Source organism: Rhinoraja longicauda, chromosome 32, assembly GCF_053455715.1.
Source record: "Rhinoraja longicauda isolate Sanriku21f chromosome 32, sRhiLon1.1, whole genome shotgun sequence".
In the NCBI taxonomy this organism is placed as follows: domain Eukaryota; kingdom Metazoa; phylum Chordata; class Chondrichthyes; order Rajiformes; family Arhynchobatidae; genus Rhinoraja; species Rhinoraja longicauda.
Genome location: NC_135984.1, coordinates 1,855,687 through 1,871,556, shown reverse-complemented (window position 1 = coordinate 1,871,556; position 15,870 = coordinate 1,855,687). Strand labels below are relative to the sequence as shown.

Below are 15,870 nucleotides of genomic sequence, written 5' to 3'. Positions count from 1 at the left end.
AGAGCTCTTAAAGATAGCGGAGTCAGGGGGTATGGGGAGAAGGCAGGAACGGGGTACTGATTGAGAATGATCAGCCATGATCACATTGAATGGCGGTGCTGGCTCGAAGGGCCGAATGGCCTACTTCTGCACCTATTGTCTATTGACTATTGTGCCACACTTGCCCATGGACTGTGGAATGGAGGGACTCTCATCCATTCTTCAATCACCAAGGTAGTGTTGAATAGGACAGTGCACCCCTGTGCACCATTACTCTACAGCCCTACACCATTACTCTACTTGCCCCAGCAATGGCCAGTGAGACAGTGTAGAAAGACCCTGGCATTTTATCAACAGCAATCTCGCTCTGTGGCTACACTGGGAGGGAGAGCAGATTGGACTTTCTTTTGAAGTCATTGTATTCAAGGACTCGTAGATACACTTTCAATTTGTGGAGGAGTATCATTTTGTAGTGAAACTGCCAATTCCAAATTTACTGAGTGAAGAACTTTAACTCTTGACTTGGGTCCTTCATCAGCTGAGACCCACTTATTGGAAGACCTGACCTGTGGTTGAAAGGTTTTCTCTGACCCTGTCACCCAGTGTGACTCTAATCTCTGGTGTTACAGATGGCACCAGAGGGACTCTCTTCATGTGGGTCTGTGTACCCGTAGTTACAGAGTCATAGAGTGATACAGTGTGGAAAAAGGCCCTTCGGCCCAACTTGCCCACACCGGCCAACAATGAACCAGCTACATTAGCCCCGCCTGCCTGCACTTGGTCCATATCCCTCCAAACCTATCCTATCCGTGTACCTGTTTAACTGTTTCTTAAACGATGAGATAGTCCCAGCCTCAACTACCTCCTCTGGCAGCTTGTTCCATACACCCACCACCTTTTGTGTGAAAATGTTAACCCTCGGATTCCTATTAAATCTTGTCCCCTTCACCTTGAACCTATGTCCTGTGGTCCTCGATTCCCCTACTCTGGGCAAGAAACTCTACCCGATCTATTCCTCTCATGATTTTGTACACCTCTATAAGATTCCCCCCTCATCCTCATGCACTCCATGAAATAGAGATCCAGTCTACTCAACCTCTCCCTACAGCTCACACCCTCTAGTCCTGACAACATCCACGTAAATCCTTTCTGAACCCTTTCAAGCTTGGCAATATCTTTCTTATAACATGGTGCCTGGAACTGAACACAATATTCTAAATGAGGTCTCACCAACGTCTTGTACATGACCTTCCAACTTCTACAGTCAATACTCTGACTGATGAAGACCAAAGAGCCAAAAGCCTTTTTGACCACCTTATCTACCTGCGACTGGACCTTCAAGGAACCATGCACCTGTACTCCTAGATCCCTCTGCTCTACAACACTACCCAGAGGCCGACCATTTACTGTGTAGGTCCTGCCCTTGATTGACGACCCAAAATGCAACACGTCACACATTGGAGAGCTGACACTTGATACATCTGAGCATGAATGTCAGCTCGAGTACTAAGATTGGCTGTTATTGGACGAGGAGGATGTTGCCTTGGTCAGCTGACCTCCTGAGCTGCAATGCCTGGCCCATGAACGTAGAAACTGACATGATGTTCTGAGGGTAGACACAAAATGCTGGAGTAACTCAGTGGGGCAGGCAGCATCTCTGGAGAGAAGGAATGGGTGACGTTTCGGGTCGAGACCCTTCTTCAGACTGATCTGAGGTGTTGGAGTAATGAGATCAGAAATTGCAGCTGACCTGGGGAGGGTCAATATTTTAGATCTTGTCAATGTCCGTATATTAGGTGGTGTTGACACAGAGACGCATCACATTGCACCAAGTGAGACTGTAAAGGCCATGTATAATAATGACATTCAGCCAGTGGCAGTCATTGCCGAGCTGTAAGAAGTTTCTTGGTGAGTGTTCAGATTCTTTTGGAGATCGGTTTCCAATCCTCGATCGGGACAAATCCAGGTTTGGAAGCAGATTCCTCATTGATCAGTTCCGGCCATTTGAAGCCATCGGGTCCAGGCTACATCACTGTCACCTGCTACATCGTTTCCGTCAGCTGTTACGATCATTATTTTGAGCTTTGTGAGCTCCAGCCCAAGGTGCGGGTTCAGAGATCCAATAAACAAGGTTCGCAAAGCTTATCCTGTCCCACCTGGTCTCAAACTTCAGTGACCAATGCAGAGAGAGGTCCACGACCAAGCTAGCCAGGGGTTCATGCTAAAGGCTTACTGCACCAGAGATTTGTGACAGAATTTACTCTTGCTTATATACCGTCTCTAACTCTCTGTGGACTAACTACTCGTAAACGTGTAACAGTTTGATCTACTGACCATGCCTACTCTTCTGCATGCCTTGTCTGCTGAACGGTGTCCTAGGTTAGAGAACATGGCAGTGACCTAACTGCAACTTTGCTTCCTCTGCATCCATGTCCATGCTCCTCCACAGAAACAACATTATCCACACAAACTGCATGTTCATCCACACCTAAACACCTGGGCACTGATGTGCGTGTACACAAGGATGGTCATCTTGTGAGCCACCTCATTTATCAGCTTGTAAACGCACATTTTTCAATAACGTTTATGTATTAGGTTAACGACTATAATGATGTCTTTCTGCTATTATTCCCGATCTCGTGGCATGGCCAGAGGATGGTGGGTGAGATTTCATGGTACACATCCCACAGGGTTAATGCACCCTCTTGTGCCTCACAAGCAAGATCCTTGTGGCAAATTGCTTGCTTTAAATGAATTAACAACAGAAGTGGCCTGAGATTCTTTCCAAAGTGGATGATTTGTGGCACTCCTTCTACAAACTGGTAGCACAATGACCACACTAATGCCATTTATTTGGTCACATCAATGAAAGGCAGTCTATTGAGCAGATGAAGAGCGGGTCATACTTTTTCAGGACAATCTAAAGTTTGTAGTCACTCCTTTGATACAGACTGAGATTTGAAGTGTCAATGGATGGAACAAACACTCTTCCTCGTACCACAGATACACAAAATACTTGCACTGGTGGTGGTGAGAGTGCTGGCAATCCAAGCAATGTGGGTACAAAATGTCAGTGTCGGCCTTAGTGATCACTCTTCTCACATTGACCTCAGCCCATGATAACCATTAGGAATTAACGGCCAGCCGAACACAACTGACTCAATGCTTCTGAAGTGCCACCATCACATGTGGTGGTCGAGGGGATGTAATAAACAATCTCCATATGACTGTGTTCATGTGGTACACGTGCCTACACGTATCTCTACACAGTCCATACATGTCCAAGCTAGGATATTTTATGACTTAGCCAAAGTTGGAACATTTGTGCAGTACAATATTTATGAGAGTCTAGTTTTCAAATGTTTCAATGGCAGCTGAGAATGAGGACTTGCCTGTACTGGTGGGGATCTGACAACAACATTATCACCAGAGATAGACACACAATGCTGGAGTAACTCAGCGGGACAGCCAGCATCTCTGGGTAGAAGGAATGGGTGACGTTTCGGGTTGAGACCCTTCTTCAGACTCTTCACCATCCCAAGTTTCTTTAGAGGATAACTTGCAAAGGATGACCACAACTAAAGTAGAAGTGCCACAATTCTCAGTTATAGATACAAGACCATGCAACATAGAAGCAGATTTAAGCCATTCGTCCCATCAAGTCTGCACCACCATGTGACCAAGGCAGATCTGTTCTTCCCTCTCAACTCCATTCTCCTGCCTTCTGCCCGTAACCTTTGACGCCTTTACCTCAAAGTATAGGGATGATGGGAATGGGAAGGGAAGGGTTTGATCTTTAGAGTGGAGTTGAATGTGGAAGGCTTGAAATTGGGCCTTGATGTGTCTGCCCATCCTTTACGATCAAAGGTCCCTGGTGACTGAGATGTCAGCATTGCCTCCATGTGTGACGTTCTAGTCAGTAGGCAGCCCAGCCAGTGCATCACTGGAGGAGGTGCTCCTCTCTCTGGTGACCATGACCGGTTGAAGTCGATTCCCCTTCTCCAGCTGAGAGCTCTTCAGAATTCAGAATATAATGTAACGTAATACATATGTTCTGGATTGTCAAGACATGTCAGTTGGGTTACAGTTAGGGTTTTCAACTTCCTCACTCCCAAATACGGGACAAGGTGACGTCACCGCCCTGCGCCCCACGTGACCTCACCCAACCAGCGGCCACGTGCTCCCGCTCCACCAATGCCTCCCGGCCCTGGCGGCCACCATTGGTGGAGCGGGAGCACATGGCCGCTGGCTGGGTGCGGTCACGCGGGGCGGGGACGTCACCCTTTGTCCCTTATTTAGGAATGGGGAAGTTGGCAACCCTACTAATACGGGACAAGGGCGGTCCCATACGGGACAAACTAACTTAGCCCAAAATATGCGGGATGTCCTGGCTAATACGGAACAGTTGGCAACCCTAGTTACAATGCTTAGACTGGGGGGAAATAGGAGGGAATTAATCTTTCAGATAGCAATAAAAGGCATAAATGGCCTCTTTATGCTGTGACTCTCAATACCTTTAGACACAGCTCAACATCACTAAAATCAATTTTTTTCTCAGGCTTCTCTTTCTTTGCCGCCTCTAGCTGGAACAAAGTTCCACATACCTATAACTTGTTTTCCAGTTAATCCTTTCAGTAAAAGATATCTGCAAAAGCACCTCCGCACTAATATCTTGCTTACTTGTGGGCTGCAGTCAAGTTGGGATGGACTTGGAATGTTCATGGATCACCAGGGGCAGTCTCCTGATTTCTGTCCTTCCTAGGCCTGTCTTGTGAACTGCCTGGCTTAAGTTACCAAGAGAATTAGTGGAAGTACATAGAAATGTTTTAAGATAATGATAGATATAAAGAAGATGCTTCCACTGTAGGGATAATGAAAGACAAGCAGCTAATCCATCCAGTAATGAATTGCCTAGTAGGTAGTGAAAGTTTGTTGTCACATGAGGGGTCTTCTTATCGTGTCCACATCACAAGATTAGAAATTGGTCAGTCAGAGCTCAACGCTCTTCTCAGCATCTGCCTACAATGGCGTCTTGAGCTTATTGTGTGCGGTGGTGGAAGGATTAGTGGAAACAGGGCTCTTTCCTTGACCCCACATGTGGGGTGGAAGCACCTTACATACATTCATTATGGCCAGTTGCCTAAAGATGTGTGTGTATGGGATGGAGAGCGGGACACGGCCGGGGTTGGATAAAGTCGCTGGGAGGAGGGTTGGGTGGAGCACAAACACCCGATAAATGGCCAGTTTCCATTCTGCAGATTTTAGATATATATATATATATATATATAAAGGGATAGAATCGTGAGGCTGGCAATTCCTAGCTTGTGATCCAAAGGCTTACGCTACCATGACTGAGGTTCCTTAGTTCCGCCCGGCTCACCTGATGGCTTCCTAATGGAAGAATCTCCCAGGGCGAGTAAGGAAGCAGAAGAATATGCAAGTTGGAGTGGGTGTGAAGGACGGGGCAGGTTGTAGGTTGTAGGATCTAGGCATCCCAGAGCTCCTTAATGAATACTTTGAGTATTGTACCTTTGTGAGGTTTGGAATCAGGAGAGGAAGTCTTGTGCCAGAAGAGTGAATACCTCTGGTTCAGCCTCAGCATTCGACAAAGAATGAATTTATTGACAGAGAAGATTCTGGGAACGGGACCAAAAGTCGGTCTAACCAGACGTCAGCATTAGACAGACGACATTATTGTTTCTCTGTTAAATTTTTGCAAAGCTGGGAAACTTTGATAAGCAGGAATGGCAAATATTAGAATATTCCCTTTGGAAAATATACAATAAAAATGAACCAAACCTTACAACTAAACACCCTTCAAGTGAACGGAGAAATGCAAGTGGCAAGAAATCTCAATGGGGGTGCACACTTGAAACACTTCTGCATTGACATTATAACAGGTGGTTTAATAGCAAGCTAATTCATGTGTTTGAATTAAATCCTTTCTATCTCATTCAGAAATTTTATTCAAATACACTGAATAAAGAGTCGCTGATCTTGCTGGTCCTCATTATCACGATAGTTCCCAGTTTACACAATGCTCAGTACACTCACTGTGTGTGTCAGCAACACTTGTCACAAATATCACCACAGTACATTCGTTCAAGGGACAGCAGGATAAGTTACGAAGTTTATGAAAATTGAAGTTGGGTACATTTTATGGTGATTAGATAACTATTTGAAAGGCAATATTTGAAGAGGAATGGGAAAGCAGATTGGGATTAGAACTAAATAGAAACATAGAAACCTAGAAACATAGAAAATAGGTGCAGGAGTAGGCCATTCGGCCCTTCGAGCCTGCACCGCCATTCAATATGATTATGGTTGATCAAATAGGTCGATGCTGCAAAGCACAGGCATCGGCACGATGGGCTGAGTGGCCTCATCCTCATACGCCAGCTGCCAAAGCCGGAGAAAGGTCTTGCACAGGATAAGAGCTCAACAAACACCAATTTGGCTTCTCTTCTCAGGCCTCATCCCTAAACTTGCCCCAATCTCCGACCGCCTTCTCCATCCCCACCTTCTGTGGCTTTCTCACTCACTCTTCTGATCTTCAGGCTTCTGCACGGCGTGGATTTGAGAAGTGTGTTTTGTTTCTCTTTTTTTTTTGTTTTTGTTTTCAAATTCAGGAGAGGGTAAAGCTTGATGCAGAGAAAACAGAAGTAGAGAGACTCCAATCGCGTTGCGATGAGTTGAAGAGGCAGCTTGATAACTGCCCTGAGGCAATGAGGCAGCAGTTGCAGGAACACCTGAAAAGGGTCAGTTTTTTCTTACCTCATTGGCTTGCCCTCCCTGTGGATCGTGTCACCTCTCTCCCCCTGCAAACTGACTGATTCCAGGTACTAATGCCACTGTGCACAGAGGCGATTAGGAGTCCTGGAATCAGAACTGTTTCGTAAGGTACTTGCGATATTCCCGACCAAATATCAAACTCAGGAAGCATGGGATGCATGTGTAGCTTGTGTTGTACATTGGGTTTGGTTTTGTACGTCAAGTTTGATTCTGTTGCACTTAACTAAATTTAATGAGATGCTTTAAACGTCTGCTTTTTAAACACAATTAACTTTGTCTTTAACCTTGTGTAGCAAGCACTGATATGTGGCAGCCTTTGGAGATCTTTGTAGAAGCATTAGAGCTGTACATCCTGATAAATGTTGAGGGTGTGATTCAGGCCAGATTGTACCCTGTGCCGTGCTGGACAAGTCACATTGGTGTCCACTGGAGGGTCTTCCTTCAGGTCCAGGCGGAGGAGATGTGCTTTGCTTTGCCCCTGTCTGCCAGTACTGATGGTCCTCCCATGACTTGCCTTAGGAAGCAGAGGCCCTCGAGTCTGAAGCCAAACTGTTTGAGGACCTGGAGTTCCAGCAGCTGGAGAAGGAGAGTCGGCTGGAGGAGGAGCGGGAGACAGTGAGCCAACAGCTTCAGCACGACAAGGCTGAGTACCAGCGCAGCACCATGAGGAGAAAGGTACGGCCCACCCTACAGCCCCCCGTCCTTCTCTCCACCGCACCCCCTGCACCAGCAGCCCCCCCTCCAACGCAACCCCCCCCCACCAGCAGCCCCCCCACCACCAGCAGCCCCCCCTCCACCGCACCCCCCCCCACCAGCAGCAGCCCCACCCCCACCAGCAGCAGCCCCACCCCCACCATCAGCCCCCCCTCCCCTCCACCGCACCCCCCCCCCCCACCAGCAGCCCCCCCCCCCCCACCAGCAGCCCCCCCCCCCACCAGCAGCCCCCCCCCCCCTCTCCTCCACCGCACCCCCCCCCCCCCCCCCCCCCCACCAGCAGCTGGGCACTACTGGGGACCTCACCTGCATGTGCCTCTAAACATTATACATACAGTTACTGGGGACCTCAGGCATGACATGGTGGACAATCTGCTCAGCAGGATTGCACAAACAGTGTGATTACAGTGTTGAAGGAAATGTATTGTTCGTAACAAAGGGGAAACTCAGAGACAGAGCTGGGGTTTTGCTTACGTTCAACTGATAAGGGATCGCTGTTCAGCGTTTCCTAGGTGATACCGTCTGGATTTTGTGTTCAAACTTGTCGCCTTTACTCTGCAGGACAAGGTTTCTGCTTTGGAGAACCAAGCCAACCAGATCCGCTACCAGGCCATGCAGGAGTGCGAGAGAGTAAACCGGGAGAAACGCGCAATGGTCCAGATGCTTCAGAAGGTAACGATATCTGCCAGCCTGAAGATGGGGCGTAACCCAAAAGGTCGCCCGCTTCTTCTCTCTAGAGATGATGCATATCCCGCTGAGTTACTCCAGAATTTTGTGTCTATCTTCACTGTAAACCAACATCTGCAGTTCCTTCTTATATAACAATATCTCCACTACCCACGAATATCACTCCTCATCTGGGCATGCTTTGATGCTGAGTGAAATAAGTGGCACGGCTATAGGTTAAGAGCAGGTGGAGTGGGACTCATTAGATCGCTGCACCAATGGCTAGCAGAGGCATAAAGGGCCAAATGGCCTCTTGTAGTTTTCCATCTTGCTGAGATGACACCAGTCTCTTGGGGTGAGGCCAGGGTCAGCAAGGGTCAGACAGCATTGATGTGGAGAGGAGCTGAGGACAGACTGCATGGGCCAGGCAGGGGATCTCTGTATGAACCTCTGAATTGGACAGCCACTGGCTGGGGAAGAGAGGCAGCCCAGATAATAGGAACCTGAGGGGTAACGTTTTCACACAAAGGGTGGTGGGTGTCTGGAACAAGCTGCCGGAGGAGGTAGTTGGGGCACGGACTATTGCAATGTTTAAGAAACATTTAGACAGGTGCATGGATAGGACAGGTTTGGATGGATATAGGCAAAGTGCAGGCACGTGGGACGAGTGTAGCTGGGACATGTTGGTCGGTGTGGACAAGTGGGGCCGCAGGGCCTGTTTCCAAGCTGTGTGACTCTATCACTCTATGAGGTGTTTGTCCAGCCTGTGCCACAATGTCGTAGCACCCTCCCCCCACACTGGTGTGGATCAGCAACGTCTTATCACTGCTGATAATGTAAGGTTCATTCTTAAATCACCTGTGTGTTGCCTCTCGCAATGTAACGTCCTAAGGTTTAACTTCAATTACTTTACTGATTTGCGAATATCTCTTTTTTTCAGGAAAAAGACAAACTGGCCGATCTGGAGAAACAATACTTCATGGTGACTGGTGGCAAAACTTTCTCCAAAAGTTCCTCAGCATTGAAAGAGGTGAAATAATCCTTGTTACCGTGGTTACTTTTCATTGACTCCTGGATTTAAGAGATTAGTAGCATTTACAAAGACCAATGTCAAGTAAAGGCTTTCCAAGTGCTTTAACAAACCGTGATGGTCGGATAACTGTTCTGACCTGAAGTGATGTTGTTGATGCAATGCCCACAGGTTTATAATGGGCCAAACACTGGACCTTTGTCAGTGGCGACCTATGTCAGTGTTAGTGGTGTCAAGGGTTACGGGGAGGAGGCAGGAGAATGGGGTTAGGAGGGAGAGGTGGATCAGCCATGATTGAATGGCGGAGTAGACCTGATAGGCCGAATGGCCTAATTCTGCTCCTATATCTTATGATCTTCGTAGACCTTCTAAAATGAAGCTTTCCCTGGTCAATGTCCAACACAACACCTTGTCTGATGAGTCAAAACTTGGTCTGCATGCCCCACTACCTGTCAGCCATGAGTCCACATCAATGTTGGCGCTGTGTACTATGTACAACATAATCTTGGATCCTCACATTCAGATACGCACTGGCCATACGGGACATGTTTCTCAGCTACGTCCATCTTCATATTTGTCCCTGGCTGGAGTGCCAGATGTTCAAATATTTCGTTTTCTTGACTTGTCATTAAAATACCTCTTTCCCACTGATGCTGATTTTGTAATCATCTACATGAAGGTATTTGTCAAATAATTCTTAACTTTTCACGAAGCTGGTAAATGTTATAATTTGGCTGCATAACTTGGGTTGAACAGAATAAACAAAGGCACAACGTTTTATTTGCTGCATGACAAAATTAAACATGTTTCTCTGAAGTTCCACCTATATATGTGTGATTAGTGCATCAATTAATGGGCACTGAGATGCTGAGGAACAAATCTATAAAAGTTAGTTGTATAAAACTATGGTGAATCACATAATTGCAACTAATTGCGCTTAATTGGGCAGTTTCAAACATTATAGACAATAGACAATGGGTGCAGGAGGAGGCCATTCGGCCCTTCGAGCCAGCACCGCCATTCAATGTGATCATGGCTGATCATTCTCAATCAGTACCCCGTTCTTGCCTTCTCCCCATACCCCCTGACTCTGCTATCCTTAAGAGCTCTATCTAGCTCTTAATCTTGCGTATCATGGGCTGAAAGGCCGACCGTTGTGCTTTACAATTCTGTATGGAATACATTTGTTTCTGGGTGGCAACACTAAACATGCACTGCAGCAATGCCCATGTGTGCTCCACCACCATTGAAATGAATCAATCGATGCCAGTGTTTCTGCCAGAGTCTTACCTTCCCTTCATTTCACCCCCTCACCTTAACACTCCATTCCTTACTCCTGTGTGTGTTAATCCAGCTTCTTAATTAATTCCTGCTACTTGGTTCAACTTTTCCACGAGATGACAAGTTCCACCTTCTTACTGATCTTAGAGTGATGAATAAATAGATTCTGGTTATTGTCAGGTTGCCTCCAAATTCCTGTATATTATTCTTGAGTAAGATAGTTTAGACTAGCTGTGACCAAAATCATTAAGACAGAAGTGTTGCAAAAACAAGAATGTTGCTGAGATTCTGTGTGAAGTGACCAAGTGGATCAGTCCATCGACATCCTCCTGCTGAACTACTGAGCCACTTGGACCAGAAGGTCTCACGTTTAAATCCCTCGGTACTGTGCGTTCTACCTGTGCACATCAGCCCCAGGAATGGGAGAGAAACATTTCTCCAACCATCTCCCTCCATTCCTTCTCTCTTTCATCTCCTCTCTATACCTTTCCTTATATCCCTTTTTTCACTCCTCTTCCTCCATCACCTCTTCCCCATATCCTTTCTTTCTTCCTGCTCCAACTCCAAAGCCCTCCTCCTCCTCAGGTGCCTTCTCCTTTTCTTCATCCATTGGTCTCTCCTTTCCGTTCTTCCTTGACCTCTCTTCTCCATTCCCTTGTCCTCCATTCCCTGCCCCTGTTTCCACCATTGGCTGCCACCACCCTTCCTCCAACCCCTCGTTGGCCTTTCCCCCAAATGAACATCACCATGTGTTTGGATTTGGACACTGGAGTCCTCCGGGTTTGGGAAGATGACTGACCTTCTGTGGAAGGAGCTCCAGAGGGCAGCCAACACTTACAGATACTAAACAAGAGAAACTAATACCGGACTTTTGCAACAGTGGGTGTTTTGTCTTGTGTGCTGCATTGAACCAGTAAGAACTTTCTAGAAACTCAGACGAGAGCTAATGAGATGTTTGAAGTCATGAAGAAGAGTATTCTGAAGAATGCTTGTTGTGCGCATGCCTTGTCATTCATTGCAACACACTTCAATCTTTGCCCTTTGAACAGGATGTCCTTCGTATCACAGAGTCTAGCGACATGTTAGAGGAGACCAAATACCAGCATTGCTTACCAGGAAAAGCAGCTCCACTCTCCCCCTCTCCTACCACCCCACCACACCCCAGAGTACAGGAGGTAATAGCACTAACACTTACTGCATGCTACAGATATGCTTGTAGACGTTTTCCCATGTTCTCTGTGGTAGTCACTCTGTGAAAGGCTTGGTGCGTAAAGGTAATGCAGTGTGTTTGTACATTGGCCACAGATTTCAAGGGCCTGGAATCTGAATCATAAGAGCTTTGGCTTGTCACTGACATGCCCTGTTTCTGGGCACAGGTGACGTATCCAGTGTGGCCTGACCTCCACCTGCCTCATGCCCGCCGGCCCCTGCCTGGAGAGCGTGTTCTCCATTGTCACTCTACATGGCCATGTCAATGCGCAGCAGCAGAGTTGCTGCCTTACAGCGCCAGAGTCCCAGGTTCGATCCTGGCCAAGGGTGCTGTCTGTTTGGAGTTTGTACGTTCTCCCCGTGACTGCATGGATTTTCTCCGAGATCTTCGGTTTCCTCCCACACTCCAAAGACCCAACATTTGGCGGTTTATTGGCTTGGTAAAATTGTAAAATTGTCCCGAGTGTGTGTAGGGTCGTGTTAGTGTGTGGGGATCGCTGGTCGGAGCGGACTCGGTGGGTCAAAGGGCCTGTTTCCACGCTGTATCTCTAAACTAAACTAAACTAAACTAAACTAAATTAAACCAAACTAAACTAAATCACTCTCAGGCAAGTACCACGTGGGTCAAATGAAGATTGCACGTCAAACACCATCGGAGACACACACTGTTTACATGCAGTGTAAAATGTTCTCTATATTGACTCACGCATATAGCTCAGTCATCACCTTAAACATTCAGTGCCTGCATCCATGGTGCACTGGTTCAGTGATGGAGTTGTTGTAATCAATAGGATCGGTTGCAACAACAGAGTATCGTTCCTTTAGTAGCTCCCATCTCATCCAAAGTCCTCAGGGAGACAGGAACATTATCATCTCTGAAGGTGCAGGCAGTTCCTTCATGATCAGAATCAAGCTGGAAAGAGTGAAGAGAAGATTTTAAGTTTAAGTTGAAGATTTTAAGATTTTAAGAAAATAAATGAATCAATTTTAAAATTCCTTTGATTGTGTTCAAATCCTGGTCTGATTTTGCCCACTCTGATATTTGGAACCCCCCTCCTGCTTTGCAACACTCTGATCTCAACTCAGGGGGACCTCATTGAAACGTACCAAGTAGTGAAAGGCTTGGATAGAGTGGATGTGGAGAGGATGTTTCCACTAGTGGGAGAGTCTAGGACCAGAGGGCACAGCCTCAGAATTAAAGGGCGTTCTTTTAGGAAGGAGATGAGGAGCAATTTCTTTAGTCAGAGGGTGGTGAATCTGTGGGATTCTTTGCCACATAATGTGGAGGACAAGTCAGTAGATATATTTAAGGCAGAGATAGATTCTTGATTAGTACAGATGTCAGAGGTTATGGGGAGAAGGCAGGCGAATGGGGTTGAGAGGGAGTGTTAGATCAGCCATGATCGAATGGCGGAGTAGACGATGGGCCAAATGGCCCAGTTCTGCTCCTATCACATGACCTTACGATCTCACTGTGCTTAACCCTAGTCTCTTGCACATCCCTGATTGCCTTTGCCCACTGTCACTGACCATACCTCCCCTTGCTAGGGCCCTCAAACCTTCCACCCTTTGTCTTTTAAAAACGACTTATTTGACAAAAATGTGGCTCCCAAGCTAAACTGATTGTATGAATGCAAGATGTTGCTGTGGACTGGCAGACGTACGTTTATCACTATTTTAATGTTCTAACTAAGAAGCAACCTATGATCCAAATAAGTTGCAGGAGAAAAGGCAATGCTTCCAGGAAACAATGGTTTTTCACAAAGTAATTCTTCATAAATGGGGAATTAAAAAAATTATTTTCCTCTAAGAAGAGGCCATTATTAAATTAAACAAACTGCTCTACCTTAAATAGAAGATAGACGGAAAAAACCGGAGTAACTCAGTGGGACAGGCACCATCTCTGGAGAGAGGGAATGGTTGACGTTTCTGGTCGAGACCTTTAGACTCCACCTTAACTCCATTAATGACATTTTAACATTGCTTCTGAATCATCTTGGCTAAAATGATAGAGGTTTCTTTCCATTATATTGTGTTATGCACTTGAAGCAGCAATCCTTGCTCCACACTGTGGTCCTAATCTTTTTTTTTGTCTCTGTCTCTTTGCCTTAACATTGCCCTTATTTCAGGAGTACATGAAGCTGGCTGACGTGTTTAAATTCTACAACGATATATACGACACAGACCGTGCCGGTGCATTCTCTGCTTCTCCGCCTCATTCTCTGCTGCTTACTGTACCTCCAGCAGCCCACGAGGTACTTGCTTGCCGGCACACTTTGCTATTATTGTCCTCGGTACTAACTGGCTGCCTTTCTGCATGACCTGAGGGGGGACCTCATTGAAACGTACCGAACAGCGACAGGCCTGGACAGAGTGGATGTGGAGAGGATGTTTCCACTAGTGGGAGAGTCTAGGACCAGAGGGCACAGCCTCAGAGTTAAAGGATGTACCTTTAGGAAGGAGATGAGGAGGAATTTCTTTAGTCAGAGGATCGTGAATCTGTGGAATTGTTTGCCACAGACGGCTGTGGAGGCCGTCAGTGGATATTTTTAAGACAGATAGATAGATTCTTGATTAGTGCGGGTGTCAGAGGTTATGGGGAGAAGGCAGGAGAATGGGGTTAGGAGGGAGAGATAGATCAGCCATGATTGAATGGCGGAGTAGACTTGATGGGCCGAATGGCCTAATTCTACTCCTATCCCTTATGACATGACTTGGCTGCAACGCTCTTACCAAATCTCCAAAGATTGAGCACTCACCATTTTGTTAATAATCTTTGATGCTAATCAAGGTGGCACTGTGTTGTCGATGGTAGAGCCGCTGCCTAACAGCTTCAGCCACACAACTTCAGTCTTGATTTCTGGTGCAACTTGCATGGAGTCTGCATGGAGACTCTTGGACCGCTCGTGACTGTTTTAGTTCCTTTGAATGCTCTGCTTCCCTCCTACATCCCAAAGGCTTGAGTGTTGGTGAGTTAATTGACCACTTTAACTTGGGTGTGGTGTACAGGTGAGTGGTAGGATCATGGACACATGTGGAAAGATTGAAATGGGATTCCTGTCGGATTGATGAAAATTTGTACTGATGCTCAGCATGGGCTTGGTGGGCCAGAGTGCCACAGTTTGACTTCACTGTTGTTAGAATGCAGAAGCATGCCACTTTTCGGTTATAGGAAAGATGTTGTTAAGTTGCAAAGGGGGCAGAGAAGATGTCCAAGAATGGTGCCAAGACTCGTGGGTCTGAGCTCGAGGGAAGAGGTTGAGCTTTCCTTGGAGCGCAGGAGATGAGGGGTGTATAAAATCATGAGAGGAGTAGATCGGGTAGATGCACAGTCTCTTGCCCAGAGTAGGGCAATCGTGAACCAGAGGGCATAGGTTTAAGGTGAAGGTTGAAAGATTTTATAGGAATCTAAGGGGTTTTATAGAAATCTAACATCTTCACACAAAGGGCAGTGGGTGTTTGGAACAAGCTGCCGGAGAAGGTAGGTGAGGCAGGCAACGTAACACAGCGTTTAAGAAGCAATTAGTCAGGTATGTGGATAGTGCAGGTTTAGAGGGATATGGGCCAAATGCAGGTAAGTGGGGTTAGTGTAGATGGGACATGTTGGTCAGTGTAGTCAAGTGTTTCCACACTCTATGACGATGAATTCCAACAAAGGTATCATCATTTGCTGCACCTAAAGCTGGACTTGAGGCTTGTGTGGAGGAGAGAGGATCAAGGCATATATGCTGCACTCGACCAAGAAGGAATTAATGGTCACATTGAGAGAACAACATTCTTATTGTTTGCACTGACATCTAGGGCTGCCAACTGTCCCGTATCAGCCGGGACATCCCGTATTTTGGGCTAAATTAGTTTGTCCCGTACTGGACCGCCCTTGTCCCGTATTAGTAGGGTTGCCAACTTCCTCACTCCCAAATAAGGGACAAAGGGTGACATCACCGCCCCACGTGATCTCACCCAGCCAGCGGCCACGTGCTCCCGCTCCACCAATGACGGCCGCCCGGCCCGGCGCGGTGACGTCACCTTGTCCCATATTTGGGAGTGAGGAAGTTGGCAACCCTACTGACATCCCTCGGATTGAAGAGCAGAAAAAATAAGAATATCTGAGGAGACCATATGAGTCAGGACTGCCTCCTTAAACACAAAGAGCTACTCAACAGTTGGCTTTGTGCACTAATCACCTACAGAAAAACACA

General features: G+C 46.7%; 1 protein-coding gene across 20 annotated transcripts in view; it reads left to right on the top strand.

The window, feature by feature from the left end:
* phldb1b (pleckstrin homology-like domain, family B, member 1b) overlaps window positions 1–15,870 on the top strand; it is a 271,997-nt gene that overhangs the window by 225,757 nt on the left and 30,370 nt on the right. For 10 of the 20 annotated variants that reach the window (XM_078426935.1, XM_078426932.1, XM_078426929.1 and 7 more), the window contains 6 exons: window positions 6,609–6,737; window positions 7,291–7,446; window positions 8,047–8,157; window positions 9,092–9,181; window positions 11,512–11,637; window positions 13,801–13,926. In XM_078426935.1, coding sequence (XP_078283061.1) covers window positions 6,609–6,737; window positions 7,291–7,446; window positions 8,047–8,157; window positions 9,092–9,181; window positions 11,512–11,637; window positions 13,801–13,926 — 738 coding nt within the window. The remainder of the gene's footprint in view (window positions 1–6,608; window positions 6,738–7,290; window positions 7,447–8,046; window positions 8,158–9,091; window positions 9,182–11,511; window positions 11,638–13,800; window positions 13,927–15,870) is intronic. The other 10 variants (XM_078426944.1, XM_078426946.1, XM_078426930.1 and 7 more) reach the window with 4 other exon arrangements.